General features: G+C 45.7%; 2 protein-coding genes across 17 annotated transcripts in view; both read right to left on the minus strand.

The window, feature by feature from the left end:
- The window catches only part of Fhdc1 (FH2 domain containing 1), a 38002-nt gene extending 25897 nt beyond the window's left edge, over nt 1-12105 (minus strand). The window contains exons 1-2 of the mRNA XM_004869223.3: nt 11970-12105; nt 5982-6611 (exon numbers count right to left, since the gene is read on the minus strand). Coding sequence (XP_004869280.1) covers nt 5982-6473 — 492 coding nt within the window. The 5' untranslated portion in view covers nt 6474-6611; nt 11970-12105. The remainder of the gene's footprint in view (nt 1-5981; nt 6612-11969) is intronic.
- Nucleotides 12106-23827: 11722 nt separating this feature from the next.
- The window catches only part of Arfip1 (ARF interacting protein 1), a 105980-nt gene continuing 103124 nt past the window's right edge, over nt 23828-26683 (minus strand). For all 16 annotated transcript variants that reach the window (XM_087205777.1, XM_087205773.1, XM_021247903.2 and 13 more), the window contains one exon: nt 23828-25765. In XM_087205777.1, coding sequence (XP_087061903.1) covers nt 25610-25765 — 156 coding nt within the window. In that variant the 3' untranslated portion in view covers nt 23828-25609. The remainder of the gene's footprint in view (nt 25766-26683) is intronic.

The raw sequence follows: 26683 nt of genomic DNA on the forward strand, positions 1-26683 counted from the left end.
CTCCAAGCTCTGGGGCTCTGTCCACTTGGCCTAGGTCCAGAGCCACTGTTGCCGGAAAAGTGATGAAAATCATAACTCTTATTATCCCTACCTGACAGATAAGGAAACTGAGCTTCAGAGATACCGTTTTACAGCCTCCCTCCAGCAGTGCTGGAACAGAAGTGCCAGCCTGGGTCTCTCAGACTCCCCCTCATCGTGGTTCCTGTGAGTTTCCCGCAGCCCCCTACAGAGATGTGTAACGCCCCCCCCCAGCCTGCCCCCCCCCCCGAGGTTTGCACACGAACAGAAGCCGACTTGCAGAAAGCAGCCACTCGGCTGAGCACGGTGGCGCCGCTGTATCCCGCACTCGGAGCCTGAAGCAGGAGGTATGTGAGCTGGTGCTCAGCCTGGGTGACAAGGCCACTTAGTGAGACCTTGTCTCAAAATTAAAGAAAGAAAGAAGCCATGCAGTGCCCGGCCAAGTTCCCTGGTGGCCAGAGAGGTGTCTGCGGGTTGCTGGGGGAAATCACTCTCTCTAGGGCCCAGTCCTCACTGCAGAGGGGCCAGCCTCCACGCCCACACAGGACACCACCACCTTCAGCAGCAGCAAACCGGTCACCAGTCCCCAAGGAAAAGGCTGTGCCAGCCGTGACTGAGCACCTTACAGGCCAAACAGCTCAACATGGAGCGCAAACTGTGAGAGGGACAGCCCCCTCCCCTCCCTGCCTGAGGCCCTGCCTGCTGCCTGAGAAGTCTTTCTCCCGCCTTAGCAAAGCCGGTCCTTCTACTCCTTCTACACACTGTTGGCAAGTGTTTGCTAAACTCCTTTGAAGAGGGTTATCACTGCATGTGTCATTTACTCCTGCTTATCTCGCTTTCCAAATGCTGGCCAAGCTGGGCCATTTGGCAGCGAATCCGTGCGGCCCTGGGTAGAGTTCTGGAGTCACCCAGATGCTGGTCCCTGCCTGTGGGGTTGGACTGGGTCCTACGGGCTGCACAAGCCAAGCAGTCAGAGGGCACAGACTGCCCCAACGGGGAGAGGCCAGCCTCGCCAGCGAGTGCACTGTGTCACCCCCTCTCTTCCATCCGCTCCAGTCAACCCTTCTGGACTTGAAGTTGGTGCTGATCGGCAGGGCCAGGGGACAGGCGGCAGAGCTCATGCCACTATCAGTCCTGCAGGACCCGGGACCGGAGCTGGAAACAAGAGGGCATAAGGTGATGCGCTGCATTCGTCTTAAGGATTTCCCGCTGACACGAAGGGGACCTGGTCTTAAGAAAAGTGTCCCCAGAGGGTCACCCAGGTGGCTGGGGTTGTTCTGGTGTCCTCTGAGGCACCAAATGAGCAGCACTGACCCACTCGGGACGAGGCATGAACAGCTGCACCCCACATCTTGCTGCTATCTATCCACCCGAAAGGGCTCAGCCAGGTTCCACAGCTACACTTCTTGCGGTTTCTTTGGACTTCAAAATCTGCCTCCCAGGAAGAAGAAATGCTTTTCAGTTGTGGTAAACTATGAAAGACATCTATTGCCATGACCATTTGGAAGTGCATGTTTAGCGAAACGAGCCGCATTCCCGTTGTTGTGTAGCCATCACCACCCTCCTTCTCCAGGACCTTTGCATGCTGCAGAACCGAAGCTCTGTACCCCTGAAGCACCAACACCCCATCCCATCCCCAGCCCCCGACCACCTCCCTCTGCTTCCGGTCTCTACCAATGTCACTGATCAAAGTACTTCTTATAAGTAGGCTCGTACTTTGTCCTTTGCAACTGGCTTATTTCACTTAGCATGATGTCCTCCAGGTAGAAGAAGCTTTCTAAAGTACTTGGTTTCAATATGTCAAAGGGAATTTCTTACTTTCTTAAGGGGACACGAAACATGGGCGACTTCAATCTGATTTCTAATTCTGAAAAGCAAAAATTTATCTTCCTCCATCATCTGACATAGATTTAGCTTTTGGTCTTTGATGGGTTTTCACTTTCTTTTTATTTTTGGTTGGCTATTGGACATTTTTTCCCCCCACTTTTAGGGAAAAATAAGGGCCTAGTTGGAAGTTCATTTAGAAAAGTAATAATTCAAGCCAGGCATGGTGGTACACATCTGTAATTCTAGTACTCTGGGAGGCTGAGGCAAGAGGATCACAAGTTCAAGGCCAGCCTGGGCAACTTGGGAGACCTTGTCTCAAAATTAAAAGGCCTGAGGATATAGTTCAGTGTAAAGACCCTGGGTTCAATCCCCAGTGCTGCAAAATCAACTAACCAATCAATCAATCAGTCAAGTACTCTAGATCCGAAGGTCTGGGTTGGAGCGTGCCCCAGAATTTTGGGACAGCCCTGGGATCATAACAATAGTTGAAAATGATTCCTCCACTACAGTGTGGGAGAATAAAACATCACTTCTTATAACTTTGGAAACAGCTATCATCCTTCCTTCTCTTCCCTCTCCTCCTCTCTCTCTTTCCAGTCAGCTACTTCAGTTACTCATACAATCAATGTCCACTTAGCCTCATGCTACGCACATCACAGGGAATGACCACACCTGCTTCAGTATTCGTGTCCTCTCAGTGAATCCCAAGCTTGAGCTCGTGACAGCCTGGAAGATAGTCCCTTTCTTAGTTCTGCCCTGCTCAGTTCCCTTTAACTCCTTTCGGAGGAAGCCACGTAGTTAAGGCACATCCCTGCCCTTGAGAGCTGCTCTGACTGCACAGAGAGATACAGATGAGGCTCACACTAGTGAGAGGACTGAGGGACACCTGTAACGGATGCATGGCGCTTAGGGCGCTCGGGGTGAGATCAGCCGACTTGGGAGAGAAGGTGACTCTGAGCAGAGTCCTTTCGTTATGATCGCTGGAGATGCATCTTGTTGTCTCCAATTACTCTATTACCGCTTAATTACCATTGTGCCATCACACCTGTAATCTCTGCAAGTTAATTTTTACGTAACAAAGATACAAGGACAGTAATATTTCACAACCTTGCTTCCCACGACTAAATGTTCAAATTTACCACTTTCTGTGCTATTCTAAGCCCAGCCATTCCCATACCCAAATCTTCCCTATGTTGCAGGAAATTCTTTTTCTGGAATATAATGGAATTTATTTGTAATGCTTTCTAAGCCCTTTCAAATATAAGCCAATTGCATCAAGTTAGATCACTTCTGTGGGAGGCCACTACAGCACCAGGAGCAATCTGATCCTCTGGAATTACAGCCTGTGTTGTGACACGCTGAGCTGTGATTCCCGGCTCAGAACCAGGCCCTCTGCTGAACCTGCTGCTCAGCATATTCTCCAGGCTGCCTGGACAGAGGTGAGGACTATTACTTTCAACCCTGGACTCCACTTACTGCAGGGTGAGTTGTAAGATTTATTAGTGATCTTTGTCAGACTATATAACTGCTGAGCTATGACCTCTTTAGAAGGAAATCTATGAGGAAAGAAAATAGCATGTTCCATATTCTTTTGCTGAAAAAGTCTATCTAATACTTCTGGCTGTGCCGGAGATAACATGAAATACTGAGACTAATTTGGGATAACCTTCATTCTCTGGATCAATGTGATTGAAAGGATCAGTCCAAGCTACTTGTCACTGAGTACAGCAGAGCTGCAGAACTAGACCAACCTGTGACACTCAGTCATGCTGATTTTCTCTCCAGGATGCTGTCTCTTGGAGTACGTCTTACAAGTGCCAAGAGTGAAGTGTTCACAGCAGCATTATTCACAGAAGGTGAAGGCAACCCACAACGGTCCATCAGTGGATGAATGGATAAAGAAAATACGGTACAGACACACAGTGGAATGTTATTGGGCCTTAAAATTTTGACACATGCTACAGCATGTATGATCTTTAGGACATCATGTTAAATGAAATATGCCAGTCACAAAAGAGACAAATACTGTGCAATTCCACTTATATGAGGTTCCCAGAGGAGTCACATTCACAGAAGCAGAGAGTCCAGTGGAGCTGGCAGGGGTGAAGGGAGGGGAGAATGGGCAGCTGTTGATTATTGGGTGGAGTTTCAGTTCTGCCCAATGAGAAGATGCTGGAGATGGTTACACAATAACATGAATGTACTTAATACCACTGAGACGTGGGCTTAAACACGGTTACAGTGGTAAACTCTATATATGTTTTACAATGAAAAAATATGTTAGGGCCGTGGATGTAGCTCAGAGGCAGAGCGCTTGCCTAACCTGTGCAAAGCCCTGAGTGTAATCCCCAACACTGGGGAAAAAAACAATTCTTAAAAAAAGCTCTTACAAACAGAACTTAAAGGGAGAAAAAAGAAAGAAAAATCAACCTAAGGAGCCAGGGTACAGGAAGGCAAGGAGAAAGACATTTTTCTAAATTTCAGTTCTAGCACAGATACACTTCTGCTCCTGCCACGGCTGGGAAAGAATGCTCTCCCTCTCTCAGGGATTCTCAGCCGCAAATCTCAAACCCAAAGCAGCAATCTCCACACAGTACTCTGAAATTCTCCCAGTTCCCACAGGATACCACCTGCTCACAGCTGACGGCCTTCCCGGGGGCGTGGCAAGACAACCCTTTCCATCCCAGGGCTTCCCCGAGACACAGGCCCATGCCCACAAGCACCCACCCCATCCTAACCTCCGCATCTCGAGCTCAGCAAGGAGAGCTGGGACATATCAGCCAGACACAACCCACTGTACAATAAAGAACCTCTGCTGGAAGCGGGGGCAAAGGCCAGGGTACTAAGGAAATGACTTCTTGCTCCTTTCAGTATCAAAAGGACACTGGAACGAAAAATGGGCCTTGGCACAAAAGGGAGAGACAGGAAAGCCTGTGTTCAGCACTGACGAAGGCACCCCCAGTTTTGCTGATGGTTTCCTTCTCCAATTCACTGCATGGTTTATTTTACAATTACACAACCCTAATCCCAGTGTTCCTTGCATTTTTAAATAAATAGACTCTTAGTGAATTCAACAGGGAATCACACAACCAACCTTACCAGGGCCTCGAGTGAGTCAGTAAAGACGAGTTAGCATGTTCCTGAGCCACAGAGAGAAAAGAGGTCAATACTGTTGGCTCAAGAACTCAATAATGCATAGAGCAAAGACTGTATCTCAGGGCCCTGCCCACTCTGGTATCTAGACAGCTCCATCAATGACCTATTTTCTCTGCTCCTTTGCAACAGATTGAAAAACAAAGGATTTATGCTGCTGCCTTCTCTCTCTCCCTCACCCCTCCCTCCTTCCATTATGGTATTCTTTCTTTCTAATCCTTGACTTCCTAGCTACTTTTATTAGCAAATGAAGGTATTTTAACTACCACTATGTGTCTAAACTAAGAATACTGACAAGTGTAATTTTGGGTTCTGTAATATTCAGTGATCTATAGCCCTGGGGTCATGCTTTCAGTGAACTTTTCATCATTTAATAGTTTATTTTCCCACCCTTGAAGTAACACATTTAGTGTTAACTGGAAATACGCTTCTTATAAAGCCTCTCTGAAAACAGCTTTATGATTCTGCTCTTTGGAAGTCTCTTTTTCACCATGACCACAATTTAATTCAGAGATCTGAGGAATGAAGGCCATCTCAAAACACATGTTGAGTGAAAAGTGGTCATTTAACAAGAGGCATTTGATCCCACACACCTCCAGCTCACCCCAGATGGCTGAGTTCAGGAGAGCGAAGTTTCTGTTTCAATGGATACTGACAATCCTGCACTGGAGTGCAGCTTCTCCACCCAGGAAACTACGGCAGATGCACAAGAGACAGGCCAGTGCTGAGAGGCCAGAGAGCAAGGGCCTCCAGCTAGCATGCTCTCTGTGTGAGGTCGCAGTCCCCCTGGACATCCGGAAGGATACAGCATGCACACCCCTTGTGCTTTACAATTTAGCCCAGATTCCTCACGAACGCCCTGTCCCTCATCGCAGGGCACATCCCCTGGCCTTCTCTTATTTCCTAATGATGGCTGGCACTCGTGTGACCCATCACCAACATAACAGCAGCATGAGGAGTGCAGTCCCACGCGCCAGTCTTACCTCTTCTCGGGCGTCCCTGAAGGACGAATTCAGAGTCCCTCCTCTCTTGGGGACGGAAGCCTTGGCTATGTCTTCTTGCTGCCCAAAGAGCTCCTCAATGCTCTTGGTGTCGATCTGGAAGTGATGCTGCTCCCTGCCAGCCAAGGTCCAGATGTTGGTCTTGCCACGAACTTGCTCCTCTGGGATGGTGTTCCAATAAAAACTCCTCATTCTCTTCTTCTTCCCCAGGGAGCCAAAGCTGTTTTCTTGAGGAGCCAGAGGCTGTCCTGCAGAGGGCGGAGGCCCCCAGGGGAGTGGCGGTGGCGGGGGAGGGGGAGCGGAGGGGGGGCCGTCTCCCCCAGAACAGGGACATGGCAGAGGGGGAGGGGGAGGAGGAGGAGGAGGAGATGGAGGAGACGGAGGTGAGGTCTGCCCGATCATGAATCCAGCCGCTGTGGCGATATTCCCATTTTCTTTATCACTGGCCAGGGAGACACAATTCATAACATGCATAGTACTGATGCCTTCTAAGGAGATGATTCCCTGGGCTTGGAGAGGCAGGCACAAACATCAGACTTGTGTCGTACTTCTTTGCTGGCGAGTCAGCTCCCAGGAAAAAAAGGCAACTATACTGTGTGTTTGCTCCCAAACCTGCCAAGATAAAACAAGTTTGGAATCAGTCCAGGTAAATGTTCCCACACTGGCTTTCTCCCTCAGAAGCCAGAACCATCCTCTTCATGGCAGGAAAGGACATAAAAATTAAGGAGGCGATCCCAGAGGGCACAAAAAGAAACTAACACTTTCTAAACATTAACCAAACTTTACTATCAAAAAAACAATGCCAAAGCAGCAGCAATAATATTAATCAATAAAGCACGTGTTTACTGAGAGCCCGCTATAGGTTCAGCAAGTACTGCTTGCTTTATGAGGAAACTTGCTGCTCGCCAACTGGCTCATTCTCATTGGGTGATGGATACCCAACCCCCAGGGAAACTGTCCAGATTGCTGAAGCATCAGACATTTAGTGACCCTGCCTTTCTCCAGTCTGGACACGTCTCCTCCAATCACTGGGTCAAATGGCATCTTCCATCTTGTACAGAACAGGTGGGGCATTTGACAAAATGACAAAATAAGGGCCTAGCTCATTTCTCTGGAGTCAGGGTCACCAGGTTCCTGTTCTTCTGCGTGATATGGCTTCCCCAAAATGAGAGGAAAGAATGTTAAGCACGAGATTGCATGTCCCAGGTCTACACCAGGTCTAAACTTTACTGGCTACAATTCTACACAAGTCACTTTGTCTCATAAGACTTCAGTTTTCCCATCTGTAAAATTAGGATGGTTAGGTTAAATGACCTCCATCATCCTTTTGCATTGTAGCTGAGCCACTCTTTGGAAACCATCAGAAAAGGCCCCGTCCCGTTCTGCTTCTGTGACCCTATTAGCAAAGAAGAGATACACACGCGGACACGCCAGCCCTATCACATCTGTCCCGTGTCTATTTCTTACCCACACAATGCACGCACTCACATCGGTAATTCCTATCTTTATGGAACTTTAAATGCTTTTTTTGGCTTTGAGTTATTACTGACCTGATGGGAAACAGGGTCAAAAAAAGTTCTTTTCTTCTAGTTTGAGTACAGGGGAGCATGTGTAGGGGGTGTGGGTGGACAGTGCACCCCACTAGTAGGAATGCAGGAATGCGCAAAGGGAACTAGTTTTTTCTGGATTGCGGAGTGCCATATGCAGGGGCTTTTTACATGGGACTTCTGGGTATATCCGTCCTTTTATAGCATTCCTGTCACAGTCCAGATTTACAAACACAGGTTGGCTAAACAATACCAGATTACACATGGGTAAACTGTCTGATATTGCTAATTCAAACAGCAGGAAACGCTCTGCATAGAACCATATAAAAAGGCAGGATTCTGCTGCGCAAGAGCAAGGAACCGAGTTCGATCCCTGATACCCCTCCCCCCAAAAAGGCAGATTGCCCTGGGAGTGAGAGTAGAGATTCTTGAAATAGACTGCCTTTCCTCAGAACAGTTCTGCTACTTCCTAGATGTGCAACCTGAGCAGAGGTGGGTGATTTAACCTACATTTCAGCATCTACATCTACAAAACAAGGATATGCCAGTTTCATTGATTTGTATAAGAATAAATGAGCGAATATACATACAGTCCTTACCAGGCTGCTTGGCATACAATAACTGAATAACTGCTCATATGTGCACACGATTTCCCTTTATTTTCAACAGGCTTTATATTTGCTTTAAAATGTTTGGATCCATAAATAAAATGCCAAAATGCCAAGTTACTCCTGGCTGCTAGAACTGTTTCATATATATATATTTCAGCATTGACTATTGAATCCAGGGTCTTGTACATGCCAGGTTGAGTGCTTTAAAACTCAGCTACACCTCAGGCTTTTGTAAAAATTTTACTTTGAGACAGGGTCTGATAAGTTACACAGATTGACTTTGAAATTATGATCTGCCTACATCGGCCTCCTGAGTAGCTGGGACTACAGTGTGAGCCACCATGTCTGGCTTAGAAATATACTTTTAATATCTCTATTTTCTGCTATCGAAGTTTTTAGGTTATGAGATTTGTACTTTTTCAATACTCAGTGATTACATATTAAATTGTTTCATTATAAGAGCAAATATAAAACATTTGAATACTTAAGGTTTTAAATTTTATTTCTGGTCCGGGGGTTGAACCCAGGGCCTTACATGTGCTAAGCACATATTCTACCACTGAGCTACATCCCCAGCCCCTGAAAATTTAAGTTTTGAAAATTGTTTTTATATGAATAGAAAATAACATTTCCAACTATTAACTGGATACTTCTCTTTTTACCATTTAACAGTTTTTTGGGGTATAATTTAGAGGCATTAAGTGCAATAACACTGTGATACAACTATCCCTACTAGAGACTCTAAATAAGTAAAATCCAAAAGGTGTATCCGAACTGACAGTTCACTTGAGATGCAACTAGCTTTTAGAAGGAGTTTTCATAATTATCATTAGGGGCATAACTAGGCTGTTTTCATGGTTGGCACCCTTAAAGCGAATGACTCACTGTCAATTACAGTTTATGGTTATATTTGAACTCTTCTTTTTTCAAGACTGTACAGGTAATTTTGGCAGTTTATCCTTACATATTTAAAACTACTGCTGTATAGAAAATATCATGTATGGAAGAGTTGTTAATCTTCCAATTTACCTTCAATTCCAGATATGCTGACATATTTATGTATTATTCTTTTTTTCTTTTTTTTTTTTTTGTACAGGGGATTGAACTTGGGTCCTTGCGCTTGCACAGCAGGCGGCCAAACCACTGAGCTGAATTATCCCTCTTAAGAATGGTGTAGCTCAGTGGTAGAGCACTTGCCTAGCATGCATGAGACCTGGGTTCAATTCCCAAAAGGTGCTAAGCTAAAAAAATTCCCCTACCCAGAAAGCAATACCCATCAGTGTTGCCTCAGTATCTAGATGCAAGTCTTTTTGGGCACCGTGCTTTGGACAGAAATACTGTACCAGATAAAAGCTTGCCAAAGTACAATGTGATGTGTGTTAGAGGTGTGTTGGCATGATCCTAGCCACCACTCCATCTTTAGAAAGAATGCTAATGTTAAAAGAGGATCTCCAGGAGTTTGAGGCCAGTCTGGGCTACATGTTGAGTTCAAGGCCAGACTGAACTACATAGTGAGATTCTGTCTCAAAAAACAAACAGTTAAAAGAACAAAGGAAAATGTACCCCACTGTCCCCGACAAGTTGTGTGGCTAATATTTTCCCATGGTACAAGGGTCCTCGACCCCCGACAGCTTCCGAAGAACCAGTTACCAGCAATGCTAGGCAGCAGTGCTAGTGCTTTTACTACCCTCATTAGAAGGGCACTTCCGCTTGGACAGGATTTCCAGTGTCCAATGGTGAAGGCAGAGAACAGCGCAGAAAGAACTCTAGCTTTCTGTGGTCACACTAGATGTTAAAATAGAGGAAACAGAACATTCCATCCACTACACAGCGGCCCACAGTAAAGGGGACTGCACACCCAGGCGCACTAGCAAAATTCAGGTGATGCCACCGCCGAAAAAGAGGACTCTCAGGGCCTGGTTCCCACAGCTGGCAACTGTCAGCAGGGACAACAGGATTAGCCCGGGTTCCGTCTGGGAAGTGTCAAGTGTCTCATCAGTCTCCCCAGGACAGAGAGAGAGACATCCCCATGGCAGGCCTCCCCCACCTCAGCGGCAGGGAGGCTGGCTGTGTACTCAGTACTCTGAGCTGCCGTCAGGCTCTGAGGACAGGACTTGTCTTCGAGTCCTCTGAGTGCTAACCAGGACGGAGATGAGACAGGGCTGAGTGAATGACAAAGCGCTGCGGGCTTCCTCTCTGGGAACATTTAAGAGGAGATGCCCGGAGGGTGGGCTTAGAGCCCGGGGTTTTCCTAAAAATTAAACTAATGCTGGAAAGAGCTTTCTCCTTGACTCCTGACGTATGTCACCGATGAGGCAGGGAGAGGAAGCGCTGGCCCACACGATTCTGAAGATGAAGGGGCGGGAGCACAGCAAGCCACGTTTGGGGAGGGAGGGCTGAGCAACGCAGAGGAGAAGGGAGAAGGGAGGGAGCAGAAACCTCTGGCAGTGCTAAACTGTGGAATTTTTGCTGTCCCTCCGTTTTCCTGACGTCTCTGGAGACGTCACTGCGATCTCTGAAGCCACAGTGGAACCCGAGCTGGGACGCCCACCCTGGCGCTCACCCGCAGCGAAGGAACCCAGGACACGGGCTCCCCCAGCGTTTCACTGTCACATCACGGAAACACTCACGGCTGCCCCTGCGCGCCTGTTTCTGAACGCACGTTTTCAGCTTCTTCTCTCACTGTCCCAAAACCAAGGGGAGAGAGAAAGCATACGCGTGCCAAAGGATGCTCCCGAGAGAGGGAGGACGCACTGGCTACTCATTCCGGGAAGACAACCTTGGGTCGGCAGAGGGGGCCACGGCCGCCTTAGGGCGGGATTCAGTGCAAACCGAAGTCTGAACCCGGCCGCTGGCTCTTAAAGAAACGGCGCGGGGGGCACCGAGGCGCGATTTCTTGCAGCCGCGGGCCAGCTGTGGGTCCACCGCCTCCTTCAGGCCCCAACTGCGCGTCCAGCCCCACCCCTCACCAAAGGGCCACCGGCTGCGCCCCGGGCTCGGGGGCGACGCGTGGCGGGCGGAGGGCAGAGCCAGGCGGGAGCGCGTCTCGGCGAGGACAGACGCCCCCTCGCGTCGCGGGGACACGGCGGCCGGCGGTCCGGGAAAGGGCTCGACCCCCGCCATCTCCCGCAGAGGCCCGCGGAGCAGCCACTGCGCCCGCTGGGCTCCGCCGGCCCCTCCGCTCGTCCCGGTCCCCGCGTCCGCCCCTGACCCGGGCCACATGAGGCTCCCCGAAGTGGGGTGGGGTGGGGACTAACTAGGGGAGGCGTCTGGGTCCCGTCCTCGGACCCCGGGTCTGCAGCAGCCGCCCGAAGTGCGACCCTCCTCCCCTGCGCGGCGACACCTCTCGCGTCGCCAGTCGGGATCGCGGGCGCCGGGAAAACACACTGCGTCTGTGCGTCCGCGCGTCAGGGCAAAGCGGTAGGACGGCAGAATCCCGGCCTCTGGAGCCCGGCTCGCCGCGCGTCTGTCTCCGGGGCTCCCCGGCCCACCCGCTTCCTCCCCGTCACCTGCAAGCACCGGGCGCCACTGGGACCAGGAGCTTCTAGGGAAAGTGTGCAAGAGTCGGAACGGCGGTGCTCGGCGCCGCGCCGGCCCTGGCCCGGCCCCGCCCCGCAACCCGGCACCCACAGTCGCGAGGCCAGTCCTGGGTCCCGAGCACCCAGGCTCCCGCCAGCCCCGACGGCCGGGATGCGCTCGGGTCTGAGGAAGGCGCAGTCCAGGTGCCAGCGGCCGCCAAAGTCACCGCGGAGCCATCCCGCCTCCCCGGCCGCGCCTCCCCCGGGCCCTCCCGAGCCCAGGGTCCCGCTCACCGCGGCCGGCGTGCCCGCTCCGCGCTGCTCCGGCGCCGCCGCCTCTGCCCGGCCACTGCGGGCCCCGCCGGGCCGGACCGCGAGGGGGCAGGGCGGCGCGCGGGGCGGGGCCGCCGCCTCAGGTAACAAAGCCGCGGCCCCCGCTGCTCCCGCCCGGCCGCCTCCTCCGCGCCGCATCCCCCCTAGGAGCGCGCCGCCGCCGCGGTCGTCTTCACCTGCGCGGGGACCCGGGGCCTGAGGCTGCCCGGCGCCTTCTACAAAGGAGCCTCCGCGGCAGCGTCCCGGGCACCCTGGCCGCGCACTCCGCGCCGGCCCACGCCGGGCGCACACGCGGTCCCCCGAAGGCCGGCGCCTCCCGGGTCTGCCAAGCCGTAGTTTTGCGGCTTGTTTTCAACTTGTATCATAGTAACAGGAGCCTTTCGATTTTATTAAAGAGGAAAATGGTAAAGGCTTGACATTGGATTCCATTCCCGGTTGAGGGACGGACGCCGCCCGGGAGGGGCTCCTCCCACTTCTCGTCGGAGGAAGCAGAAATCAATCTAATCGCAGCTCTTCTTCCCCTCAGTGACTTGTGACGCCAGGCAGTGAGAAGCGAGTCGTCAGAGAAAAGTTATCCCGGGGAAGCCGGCTGCGCCGACTGCGGCTGCCCGGTGGGGAGGCGCCTGGCGGTGAAGTCATCGCCACCTCCGCCTCTGTCCCTGATCGCCGCGCAGGGCTTTCCCGGGCCCTGCGCCCGAGACTTGCGCCTCTCCGCCCTGGTCCTCAGTGCTGGGCTCCGGGATCAGCTCCCGAACCCCGGGCGAGAGCCGCCGGCAGAGAGAAACTCACCGCCACCAGCCGGCCAACCAACAGAACTCCAGAACGGGCCGCCCGGGCCGGCTTCGCTTTCAAAGAAAAGAAAAGAAAAGAAACGACCCAACTAAGGCCGCAGCACACTTCCGGAAGGGGAAAGCGAGAGGAGACAGCCCCGTGCTCAGGAAGCCGACATTAACCCCGAATCGACGACACAGGCAAAAGTTAGAGGGTCCACAGAGGCAGGGATGGCAGCCCTCGGTTCTTTTACCAGAGCGTCGTCAGGTGGTGGTTCCACACCGCGGCCCGCTCTGTCTCCCGCTGTCCTGCACCCCGCTGTCCTGTACTCCTGCTTCCCAGAAATGTACTGAGCATGTGCTCTCCGAAGAGGGCCATTTTTCTAGACCAATGCATGGCGCAATGCTTCTAGTCCTGTCCACTAGGGAGGCTGAGACAGGAGGAACGCGTGAACCCTGGAGGTGGAGCCAGTGAAGATAATATAATGAGATCTTATCTCCCCCAAAAAGGTCATTTTTAAGGAGTCAAGTTTGGTGGCCCATCCCCTGACGCTGGTCACTTTGATCTCCAGTCAGCGTCCTAGCCCATGGGCCTTCTGTTTCCCTGCTGACCTTTCTTTTCCTTTGATGACAGCCACAGAGCTCTAACTCTTGGTCTTCCATTGCCTATGATTAACCCACAGGAATTGCCTTCTGACTTCAGCCTCGTTTGGTGGGCCCTGAAGCTGCAACTTGTGAGGGAGTTTTGAAACAAAAGTCTATCAGCACTCATCCAGTGCTGGGTGCCTCTCTCCTCGGAATCATCCCGGAAGAACGAAGGGTGTGAAACCTGAGTAGATCCAAGCTGGATTCCACCTGTCAGGCCTCCTTAATCCCTGTTGTTTTTGTAGCAAAATTCAGTGTGTCAACTTCAACTCATCCTTGTCTCCTTTTTCTAAGAGTTGGTTTTAAAATTTGAAATACTAGCTTGTCCTTGGGCCTTTTCCCTCTTAACTTCCTTGTGTTCACACAGCCAAATTTGCTGTTATTTCCCAATATCTCGTATCTAGTTTACGTCCACTGAAGGAAGGGGAACTGACTCACATGTATTTCCTGTTGGCCATGTATCAGGCATCTTGAGTCTTAGGATAATCCTAGAAATGCTGCGTTCTGTACTTTCTAGCTTGGAGAAGCTAAATTGGACACCTGTGTCCTCTAGGTCAGGGTACTTTCTGACACCTTTCCTTCCTAACTCCACCTGAAGCTACTGTTAGAGCACTGGTTCTGTGAGCCTGATCTCATCACATCACCGCATTCTATAGGCTACGTGAGGGCCCATTCTCGATCTAATCCCCTCCCTTTCCTGTAATCTGCGGCCTCTATCACTCAAGTGGCAGGGCATGCTGCCCCCAATGGGCCGTGCTTATTTGGACTTATTTTTCAAATTGTGCATATTTAAGCAGTCAACAGATCATTGAACTAGGCAGAGCACAACTCTCAGGGTTCATATCTTGATGGATCGGATCAAAGGCTGCAAATCTATAAAACATTCATTCCTCAGCTGCAGGACTAATATGCTGCTTGTGAACCACACTCTCCTCTCACCTAAGCCTGTACTTGCCAGCAAAGAGTTTCCATGCATCTAGATCCCAAAAATGTGCCCTTCAAGGAAGGCTGCAGCTGATGGACGGGAAGTCAGTGCCCCTGGCCCGGCCCTGCTGCTCTCCGGGAGAGCGTGTCAGGTCCTTGGTGAGGCCCAGGCAGTGCTAGGCAAGCCCTGGGTGGGCGTCTGTTTTCCCTCCTTTCAGCTTGCTCTTCCCTCTCCCACGCCGTCCTTTCTGCAAACTGCCACCCCTTCACCCGGTTCCTTGTCGGTCTCCTTCCTTCCACCTCCTCAGCCCTGAGAAGCTCTCCATTTCTTCTACTTCCAGTCTTTTGTATTTGAATCTGTCCTGGGGAACTACTAAACAAAGCCTTCCAACCAGACTGCAGCCAGCTTCAGGATCCATTCTAAAGAACAGCTTACAGTTCTGAAACGCACGTATTTGATGATTTAAAGTAAATTTCGTCTATGAGCTGACTTCATGGGCCTGGAAAGCATGGAAACCAGGCGGGCTGGGCATAGGACTGAAGAAACCAACTGACATTAAATCTCTCTCTCTTTCTGAGATTTCCCATCCTCCCTTCCAGTTCTGCTTTTCCTTCTTTTTATGACACAGACTGAGATTTACTTAATCTTTTCATCTTTATCCATCTTAAAACATATCTGATGGGATCTGTTGTTCAGTGTTTAGATTATAGGTTGTTTGCCTCTTAAAATTGGAAACTGCAAACAAATGGATAGCCAGCTCAGACCAATCCACCTTCTAGCAACAGCCATGGCCAAGAGAAGCTGTTAGACTGTGATTGGTCTCTTCCAGGAGTGGAAAGAACAAACAAAATCAGCAGAATTATTACCGTCACTATGAATGCAATTTTGCATCAAACACCTTGTTGGCAAAATGCAAGTATCACATTCCTGTAATTTTCCAAATAACTTTTGAACGGACAATATATTTTATTTTTGCAGGTTAAGAAATTTAAATAGGTAGTACGTTGCACTTAAAAATTGTAAACAATGATTAGGCTTTGTTAAAAGGGCAGGTTTTTTTCCTGGGCAGTAAGTAGTTATTTCTGAAAGTTTTAAATAGGTAAAGTTTTCACTTGTGACGTTAGTATCCATGGCAGTGTCAACAGTCTCCCCTTGCCTGAAGTATGTGCAGGTAGTTGTCAGTAACAGTCCCCTATCTTAGGGGCAAGAGATTAAAAGCAACTCTTACCTAACTATAGGAATGAAGCAATAGGATACCTGACAAACTTTGTCTGTACCTGCCTGTGTTTATTTAGAGCGAATTGTCCATTTTCTGCCTTTAAGGTGCGTGTGTTGGGTGTGTTGTGTGTTGTGTGTGTCTGTGTTTGAAGCTATGGCTGGAAGAGACAAAGAGAGAAATACTATATACCACAATGAGCTTCCACTCAAATCTTCCACTGGATCTTTTTAGTTTCCCACCCATTCAGTGCTTAGAAAACTGGTTGGTGTTAGTTATAAATGGAAGCCCACCTGTTCGACATTCAAACTGAGAGCAGAAAACATAGCTTTAAGATATAATATGGTAGTATATTACTTTTTTTCCTTTGTCCATCACAAAAAACAAATGTGTGACTCTGAATAAGAGGAATTATTCAGCTAAAGAGTAGGTCAGATGCCAGTTTCTTTTACTACTGGTTTTGTTTCCACACTGTTTATCCTTCTAAGAAGTTAAAAGAGCAAACAGTAATTTGAGACCACAACTCACACAGTGTAAGTAGCTCCCAAACAAACCTAATGGATCAACAATATTGGGGTGTGTGTGTGTGTGTGTGTGTGTGTCTGGTGGGATACTATATAGTGCACAAGCTGTAGGAGACTTTGTAGGGTGTACAAAGGTGGGTAAAAGGCCTGGGTGGTAAGCTAGGAACTTGAAAACCTTTTTTGTGCTCTTCGAATTTGAGTTGCACTTAGTTTAGTGAAATAGCTGTGGACAGTTTCTTTACCCTAAGTTTTATTTTTAAGGTAAATATTTTGGTAGATTAGGATCTTAATCTTTCTCTAGAAGATTTATAGAAGTAACTAATAAAATGGACCATTTTTGGAGAAAGCAAAGGGTAAATTTTTTGTTGAAAATATTATTAGTCAAGTTTTGACTGGCTGTGGATACAAAGCAAATTCCTATCCAACCCTCAGCATTGCAATGAGCTCATGTTCACGCCCTTTGTGGACCTGGCCAGGGGGGTCTGTTGGGATTAAACCAGGGACTCCTCCCCTTTCATCTTCTCTCCTAACTTGCTGACCTCCTACTGGGGAAAAAAATAAGGTCCTGTACTTACTCTGAGAGGAGCAGTAATTACATTCTTGATCATTCATATTTTAAAATGGATGAAAAAACTTTCCCTTAAATTTCAAGTGTTTTTGCATGTGTTACATATCAAATTGCCTATCAGATAATAAAGTGAAGTAAAATTTAATCTGTGCAAGGTATTCTGTTTGTGGCAGTTTCTAAGGACCTGGCTAGAGAGAGGAGCATACAGCACCACAGGTCATTTTTCTTGAAATGGCACTGGTTTTCTGAACACTCTCCCAGGCTCCTTACCCCCTCCACTCCTTCGCTGGAGGCACAGGTTCAGGAATTTCTGAGTTCTGGGGTTTCAGATGTGTCCCGTGGGGTGGTTGCAGGGCAGTGCTGCTGCTGGTGTGGGTTTCACAGGGCAGCAGAAGGCTGAGGGCAGGGCAAGCACACAAGCACAGGATGCTTTGATACTGTAAGAGTGTTAAAATACTAATAGAATGACTGAATAAAATCAATACTAATTTATAATTCAAACAATTCTTTACTAATTAGAATTAAAATAGCAACACCCCTAGCCCTTTTTAAATTTTGAGACAGGGTCTCCCCTAAGTCGCTAAGTTGTCCAGGCTGGGCTCAAACTTGAGACCCTCTTCCTCCGTCTCTGAAAGTGTCACCACACACTGCAGCATCCAGATTTGTTTTTACAAAAGTCATGTGCTACTCTACCTTCAGCCAAAGCACTTGAGATACCCAGTGAAGACAGTTATTTAGTTTGCATCTTCTCTGTCACAGTCAGTTTCTTCTGCATTAGGCCACAAAATCAATAAAGGATTTACCCACCAGAATTGTTTACAAGTTCCAGAAAGACATTTCTGTAGCTTCGAAATATTCCCTGGGTGACCCTGAAACATTCATGTACCCCAGTCCTAGGGAGGCTGTGTAGTTATAATCCATACACATAAACATAACTAGTTTAGCTAGTTATTAATATCTTTTCCTTCTAAAATATGGCAACCTGAGGCTGACCTCCAGATCAACACTAAGGTTACACATACATTTGTTTCCTTTGTGATGCTGGGGATCAAATCCAGGGCCTCACGAATGCTGGCAAGCACTATACCACCCCCAGCCCCATGGGTAAGTCTTCTAACATTTCTCTCCTGATGCCCTAGGAAGTTCACATGAATTCTACCACTTCACCTGCCCAAACATGCTAGTGCCACTAGGTAAAAAAGGAATCAAGCATGCAAGCATTCTCTGTTGGATTGACTGGTAGGGGGCAAATGTGTTAAGAGTCAAAGCCTACAAAGAAAAATACTGTACTGCATTTAAGGTTTGACTTATGTGAGATTTCGTTTGGCAGCACAGCGGGTCCATCTTTACACAAGCTGTTATCGTGCAATGGTGAAATGAATCCTCTCTCCCCACATACCACACACATGCGTCCCTGAACAGAATCGAGACTGCTTATCTGGAATCGGGAGTGGCTACTTTTGTACTTAGCCACCAACAGTATGTTCTCCGCTCTGGTCCCTCCTCTTTCACACCACTCGTTCCTAGGATTTATGTCGATGTCCTCCCCACTGAACCAAAAAGTGTGCGGGTAGGGCTGTCTGACTCATCTTCAAATCTCAGCAGTATTTATTCCCAGGAATCTGAGAGTAGCAGTGCATCAAAGCACTCAGCATCTCAACTTGTGATCTGCGTCACAAGCAAAGGACACCAACGCGTTTCCAGTCACTCAAGGCCAAAGGGCCCTGCAAGGCAAACCGTCATTGCTGAGATCCCTGAGAGCCATAGACATCCAAGCCACAGGGAAGGGGAAAAATGTTCAAAAGGGTTCTTGCCCTCCACGGGCTTCGAATCGGCAGACCAAAGCTCTTCCAAGAAGGATTTCCGGGTAAGGGCGTGAGGACAGCAGCGTGGCGGCATCACATTTTACAAGGAGCAGAAGAAGGCGCACGTGCACAAGCCAGTTCAGCCCCGTGGACTGCAATCACTCCAGCCAGCTCTGACGTGGTTGGAGAAAAAGAGTGAGACGGATGGAGTTTTTCCATCTGAAACTTGAAATGAGCAGACAAAGAAGACTGAGGGTGAAGCATGTAGCTTGGATCCTCTACTTCTTTTATTGCTACACTACAGGGATGGGGAGTGGATTCTTGCTTTCAACAGCAGAGCCTAAGTATGGCCTTGGTAAGACAACTTTGTGGGCTACACCGCTTCCCGAAGGAGCTATACAAGATGCCGAAGAAGCCACCGCAGGGGAAAAATGATATAACAATGAAAAGTCAGCAGATGAAAAAACGGATCATGAATTACATTTTCCTTAATTAACTGGGAGATCCCAATTCGCTAATGGTGAAAAGAAATTCACATGAAAGGACCAGACAGGAAGAGTTCTTCCTAGAACAAGGCAAGGTCAAGGTGGAGGTCACTGGCGAGGAAGTGTGGCTCGGACTGAAGCTACTTGTGTTGCAGGGAAAAAAGACTTGTTTTTAGGGACTCCAAAAGCTTGAAAATCCAAAGACAGCACAAAGGCCTCTTATTTCATCATTGCATTTTTTTTTTTAAAGGACAAAAGGGCAAGTTGGGACCAGAGCCTGCTGTGTTTTACTTTCCTTTCTCTTGTGAGTTTAGGCAAGATCTCCAATGTAATGCACAAAAAAATGTGGGTTTTTTTGGTTTTGGGTTTCCCGCCCCCTCAGGCTAGGAGTTGTTCATTTGCAATTTCTAATTAATTCTCTTAATTTGTGGCAGGTCAACTGGAGGAAAATCCTAAGCACTACAAAGAAAATATGATTTTTTTGTTAAAAATTTGCATAACCAAGATGTTTAGATTATTATTTTTTTTGCAGTCCTGGGGATGGAACCCAGGCAAATGCTGTCCCTGAGCTATCCACAACCTGACCCCTTTGACGATGATGATGATGATGACGGCTGCTCTGTGGGAGACTGAACCTAATCAGTGCTGGCTTACACCCCCATCCTTTTTTTTTTTTTTAATTTTGAGATGGGGGTCTTGCTAAATTCCCCAGGGAGGCCTTGAACTTTTGATCCTCTTGCCTCAGTCTCTGGAGTAGCTGGGATTACAGGTGTGTGCCACTATGCTTGGACTCCTAGATTATTTTTAAAAAGACCCATACTGTAAGAAATCTAAATGATGAATTATGTGTCCTTGGGTGGCCACTGCCAATCCAAGAAGGCTATTGGATTTAGGAGCTGGCTGGACTTCAGGGTGTTGGTGGAGTCAGGTGATGAAAGTCAATACTGGGAAGCTGACCAGTCATTCAGCAAATACACACAGCTGTTTAACTTACACTTGGGGAAAATCCTGATAGCCAGTGATTATACAGTAACCGTCACCACGGTTAAAACTCAGTTCTCAAAACATTGCCTGGGCTTCTCTTGCTTCCATTATGGAAATAAATTAGGAAAATTTAATCTATAGTTATATTCCTTGTTTTTATCTGCAATAGAGGTGGGGGAAGAGATGAGAATGTGAGATCAATGGAAACATCTAGTATTTGAGGGGTAAGGAGTTATGCTATTAGTTTAAGAAGTCAGTAATCCCAGCACTCTGTGAGGCTGAGGCAGGAGGATCACAAATTCAAGCCCAGCCTAGGCAACTTAATAAAACACTTTCAAAAAATAAAGAGCCGAGGATGTAGCTCATTGTGGGGGATGTAGTCCTAGGTTCAACCTCCAGTACTGAAAAAAGTCTGAATTAGGGAAAACTTGGCCATCTCATAAAATATCTTTTTAGATTGTTATTAAAAATTATCAGAGTGTCAATGTATTTTAAGCAGTCTTAGATTGTCATAATAAAGATATGAGATGCTAAATTTTAAGAAATCTAGAGTTGTAGTACATACCAATTTATGAGAAAAGGGCAAAAAATTGCAGAGTAAGTTACCTTAAGCTAAAATAGTGTTTTATTTTGGAGTTTAATTTCCCTTGTAATTTCAAGTAGCTACACAGAAAATATCAACTTGGAAATTAATGGAGGAGAAAAATGAGGGAGAAAAAAATCTAGTTTACTGAATGCATGTTTTCCTACATGGAATCTATTCTATAGTCCCATATCCTAAACTATTCCTGCTTCTTCATTTGCTATGTTTCTATCGTGTTTCTATCTTTTACTGAAAAACAGAAAACTATCCGACTTCATACTTATTTGAGTTTCTGTTTCCCAACACAAACCAGTTTCTCACACACTAGCAGAGGGATTCTGGTATGTGCGGGAGGGAAGCAGCGGAGGGAACAAAAAAGCCCAGTTGCCACCTTTGTGGAAGACAAAAGATTTAGCAGAATCCTATTGCTATGCTGTACCAAACAGACTTTTAAAATAATGAATCTTCTTACAAAATATTTTTTAAAGTTAATAGGTGAGTACTATGAAACCCCACATACCTACCCACTTGTTTGAAGAACACTGGGCTCTATCTAAAACATCTTTCCACCCTTTTCTTGCTTCCAAGTTTTCTCTCCATAAATGTATGTATGAACATATGTATTGTTGCTAAACCATTTAAAAGTAAGTCAAGAGATTTCAGGACATTTCACTTTTACATACTTTTAAGATCAACAAAATGCTATCTTGTTCCTCTTACATCTTCCTTATGAGTCAACAATTCATAGTTGAACCATAGTGGCAGAAAAGTTCACAGTCTTATGCAGTATACTCATGGCAAAATCTTGTCTAGGCCCAAACAAAACAAACTGTGCTTCTGGCTTCTGTGAAACATCTCCTTTGTAAAAATGCTGAAATCGCCAGCTCTGACAGCTACTAGGGAATTAACAGCACAGGCCTTGCAGTTCAGATGGGATCTAACCCCCTTTCCTCATTCTGTAGTCCTTTTTCCCACCGGGGTAAACACCAGGGTCACAGATAAGTCTAATTTAATACACATGAACTTGAGGAGCCAACCTTTACTTCACACAAATAAAGCTGAACTTCAGTTTCCTGTACATAGGGAGGACCTCTTGGCAATTTATTATAAAGAACCATTTATGCCAGGAAACCTGTTGAGCAGGAAACCTTCAAGTGGAAACGTAGAAGAGAATTTAATGAAAGTCTTCAAAAAAGGGAAAGTTGTCTGCATTGTTCTATTTTAATAGGTCTTCTGTATTATAAAGAGGGTAAAGGACTTACGGCTTTGGAAAAGCTTTGAACTAATGCAAAATATAGCATGCCTTCTGATCAGAAAGTAGCCCACTCCCGACTGCATAGCCTTAGCCAATATAAGAATTTGTAATTTTAAAAGGGAATTGAAGGTTTTTTAATGCCTACATTTGGTTAGAACTGAGTTAAGAAGGATCTAGAGGGCCACAACTCTCCCAGGTACCGAACAGATCAGGAAAAGAGCTACTCGAAAAGATATTTAGGGTTATTACAAAATACAGGCATCCTATGGGCTGGGAATGTAGCTCAGTGGTACCTCGCCTGCCTTGCAAGCACAAGGTCCTGAGTTCGATCCCCAGTACTGAAAAGGAAAAAATAAAAATTACAGGCATCTGAAATAGCACTTCATAAATATTATCAGACAGTGTTGCACTGAATTAGCAACATAATCTGCTTGTATTTTCTACACCTATGGTCCCCCCAAGTGAAAATTAAAGGAGACAGCACATTTTGAGGTACATGAAATACTCCTTAAATTAACTGTCCCATGATAAAAAGAAATTTATCTTTTTAAAGTTTTTCAGTGTACATTTTGCTTTATATAAACACTTCAGGTTCACGTGATTTCTTTTGCAGAATACTACAGATTAATGGATAGAAGGATGAACATCTTACATACTTTGCACTGTATCTAATACGAACCCATTTGGGGGTAGATGAGTTCCTTTTTTCAACTGGCAGGCATTAATGTATATATTGTAATTAACTTTAGAGGGAACTTGATTAGAAGCATCAGTTTAATTATGTAGTTGAAATGACAGGATTTTGAGGGGGGAAATTCACATATTTAGTTGCAAATACAAAGATGGTGGAAAGATGGTGGGGCGGCTAAGTTGACTTAATATACATTGGGCTTTGGTTTCTTCATCTGTAAAAGAGTGTTAGCTAGCCGGGGATTTTAGCTCAGTGGTTCCCTGCCTGCCTTGAAAGCACAAGGTCCTGAGTTCGATTTCTGGTAACAACAAAAAAAGTGTTAGCTAATCTTTAGGGAACCTTCCAGTTTCATACTCTATGGGATTACATCATCAGTGTGTTCTGAATGTGGAATAAATGCTTAAGAGTCTAAATTTCAGCTAAATTGGTTCTGCAGCTCAGGTCCTTCTTGGACCCTAGGATCGGAAAGCACTGGGATGAAGAGTTCAGTTTCACAGACGAGTTCTTCTGGGTATTTTTAACAATAATTTCTATCTTAATGAGAGAAAAATCAGCTGTTTCCACCCATGTCCTACCACCACACTCACCTCTGAAAACTCCCGATCGTTCAGCCTTTATCTGTCTTCCTGACAGTTTCCCTTTCCACCTAACACATTTATAAAGCGATGTCCTGCTGAGGAGCTTTAAAAACCTGCAGTGGCCCTGTGTGTGCTCCCAGAGGTGTGAATGGGCGCGTTCCCTTGAGAGAAAACAGGACAGCCTTAGGAGTGTGCACGTACTACCGTGAGGCCCATCTCCACTTCTGGGAGTATAACCTAGGAAATATCCAACTAAGTGTGCAAAGTGCAACTAAGCCAACTGAGAGTGCCACTCAGAGTGCAGATGAATGCAGGCCTGTTAAAGGGTATCCGAACCTGAGTTTATAATACAGAACATCGGTAACCAAAAGATCTAACGTCAGTGTACTAGGCGCTTGGTCACTGGGGAGGCTAGTTATTATCTTCCTTTCATGAAATTTTCCCTTTTTTCCTACAATGAATATGAATTACTTTTCCTACCAAGTTAACCTACCACTGGGTAGCATGTTAATTTACTGATTTCTTTTGCACATGTATCACACATGAAACTAGCTCTTTCACTGCTGTAACTGTTACTGAAATGTGCTAAGCCTGCAGCTGTTCAGTCCCCAAATGAGATTCAGATGGAGGGAAAAGAATAACTTACTGAGCATAACAATTATAAGTAACAGAAGCACCATTTTTTATTTTTGTTGTTTTCCTGATTTTTTCAGGAGAAAAAAATCATATGTCTTCAAAATTTCCAAATAGTTACTTCTAATTTAAAACTATGAGGGCCAGAGAAACAAGGTACTGCAGCAAACACTTTTAATAAGAATACAAAATTCACACTAGAGGCACATTTTGGGGAATGTAAATGAACTATCACAAGTAGTTTTTCTGCTGGAAGAATAAAGTAAGGCTCTTTTGGAGTACAAATGTACAGAGGGAATGATTTAAAATAAGTTTATGATTTACAGTCACATTACATTGTATTAAGCACTCAAATTAGGCATCTAATTGATTAAAAAGCTAGCTAAAAGGCATTTGAACATATATAACAAATCTTACAATCCACAAAGTTCGTGTATAACAGTAATTTCAAGTACTGCATTTCAACACAATAGAAATGAACAGGAAGAGAGATATCTCTTAAAAATATTAATTCAGGTCTATGGTAAAAATCAAAGGAACTTTACATTTAAAGAGGATCTGTTACTGAGGAACCACATGGCAGACAGGCTACTACACAACATGAAACCAAGTTCTGCATGGCTAAAACAGCACTGGCCTTTCCAATAGCCTTTCCTGTCACCACCACCTTTTCATTTGACATTTCCAGTATTCAAATGAAAAAAATCTTTCTGTCTTCCCCTTCTTTAAAAGGAATCAAGAGAAACCAAACAACAAACTCAAAGTTGATTTCACCATAAACCTCAAATGTGGTTTAATGAGAACAGAGAAACCCAACATTAACAGACACATCCAACATTATCAGAAAGGGGTTTTGTTATGTACATTGGTTAAATAAAAATTACTGTATTTGAGAAGGCACGTATCTGTGATTTAAGGCTTAAATGGTATTATTACATATGGAAGTCAAGGAAAGCTCTCTAGGAATTTACTTCTATCAAAATGCAATTTAACCAAAAACTAGCTTTCTAAATACAGATTTCTACTCTAGAAACCATCAAGAATTTCCATTCCCAAGTCCACTTGTTTTAAAAACATAATCTTAGGGCCGGGGATTTAGCTCAGTGGTTCCACCGCCTGCCTTGCAAGTGCAAGGTCTCGAGTTCAATCCCCAGTACCAAAAAAACCCCCAAATAAACAAACAAACAAAAATCTTAAAGTAGGTTTCACTATAAATCAAAAGAAAAAAAGTTGCTAATGTAACTGTTCAGTGACTTTGGATGATACAAATTCACAAGCTTAAAGGCCTCACAGAAATGACAGTGTAATTCCTGTGTCTTAAAAAAAAAAAAAATCCAAACAAAATTACAGTGGTAGAGATTTCATTTTTAAAAAGGTATCTGCCACAACCCCAATGAGCCAATCAGTGATTCATTAGCACTGCCATCTCCATGGATGCTGCAGGACCATATAATTTACTCTGCAAAATAGTTTCTTTTTTCTTTAAAACAATACATGAAAATGACTCTCATAAAGATGTTTAATATATTCATATATAAAATATCTGACGATACAAATCACATAAACCTCCTTTTGGAAAAGTTACAACTGGCCCTTATTTCTAGGACCAAAAACCTTAAATTTTTATCAGTGCAAATCTATATTAGATGTTTTCAAACTACAGAAATAGCCATCAACCCTCACAATACAAAAGGATTTCTCAAAAAGGAAAATTATTGTGTTCAAATTACAGAAATAATGTCTACATTAAAACCACCCACCTTCCCATCAAATTTAACAGTTCAATTGTTAAGGTATGAAAAAGGGGAAAATTAAAGCTGTTTGTGCAAGAATCACTACAATGGTTGCCACCCCTCACCACTTCCCAACTCCACTAAACTCTCATTAGGTTTGTTTAGAACTGTAACAATTTAGCTTTCTTTTCTTTCCAGGTGAGACTTTACTGTTCTTCAAGCCAAGATGGGGCATCCACTCCAGGGGTTTTCAATTTGATATGGAACTGTTTAAGGGTCTGTTCAAGCTGCTTCTGATTCCCAGCAAAGTAGGCGGCAATGGCATTGTGGAAAAGGACCAGCTGATTGTGCAACACTTTAACCTGCGGACAGGGCAAAGCGACAACGAGCGTTTAACACCAATGACAATGACAATGACAACGAAATGGAAGGTGATTTCCTTCACCCCTTAATTAAACAAGAAAAGCCTTTTTAGTAACAATTTTCTAATTACAGTCTCCTAAAGGGAAGAAGTCAGTTAGAAATGCTAAATATATACTTTTGTAAAAAAAAATTTTTTTTCAGGGCTGGGAGTTGAACCCACGCCTTCCCCTGAGTACTCTACCTAAGCTAATCCCCAACCCTGGTAAATCATCTTCAAACATTCTTGAGTGCATCAATTAAATTCCCCCTCAAATTAAGTATATTACAATCATTAAGATACTGAAAAGGGAAACTTACAATTACTACACAATATATGCTATATACCAGGTACGGAGCTCATTAAGGCTAAGCTCTATGTAAAAATGTGTTCTGGATACTCTGAAATGTGCATTCCCTTGTAAAGAATCAAGCAGCGGCAGCAAGTGTTACCCAGAAAGGCAATTTATTTAAAGTTCATATGACTGTTATTTTCAATTGCTTATTACTTCTAATGGTAATTGTTTTAAGTACATAACACTACCGTATGAATCTTTCTCAAAGAAATAAGTAAACCACCAGAAATTCATGAATTAAGTTGCTTTCAGACTGTTTATAACTGCAAATGTTTGACAAAGTATAAAATACATTCTTATCTACCTATCAATTGAGCTAGAATGATTTTAATGGTAAAAAAAAAAATCTAAACTGTGATGCTAAGTAAAAACTAGGATGAAAATTTTTGTATGTATTCCTTCTCTCTTTCACTCCATTCCAAAAATGAATTCTAGAACTGAGCTGTTCTCAGCAGCCTCCACCCTGGGTCTGGGTCTCTCTTCTGGAGAGCAGGCAGTCAGCCTGGGCCTGGTCAGAGGATGTGC

The sequence above is a fragment of the Heterocephalus glaber genome, unplaced genomic scaffold (genome assembly GCF_053883595.1).
Source record: "Heterocephalus glaber isolate CG9 unplaced genomic scaffold, H.glaber_assembly_v1.0 deba00000613, whole genome shotgun sequence".
Classification (NCBI taxonomy): Eukaryota; Metazoa; Chordata; class Mammalia; order Rodentia; family Bathyergidae; genus Heterocephalus; species Heterocephalus glaber.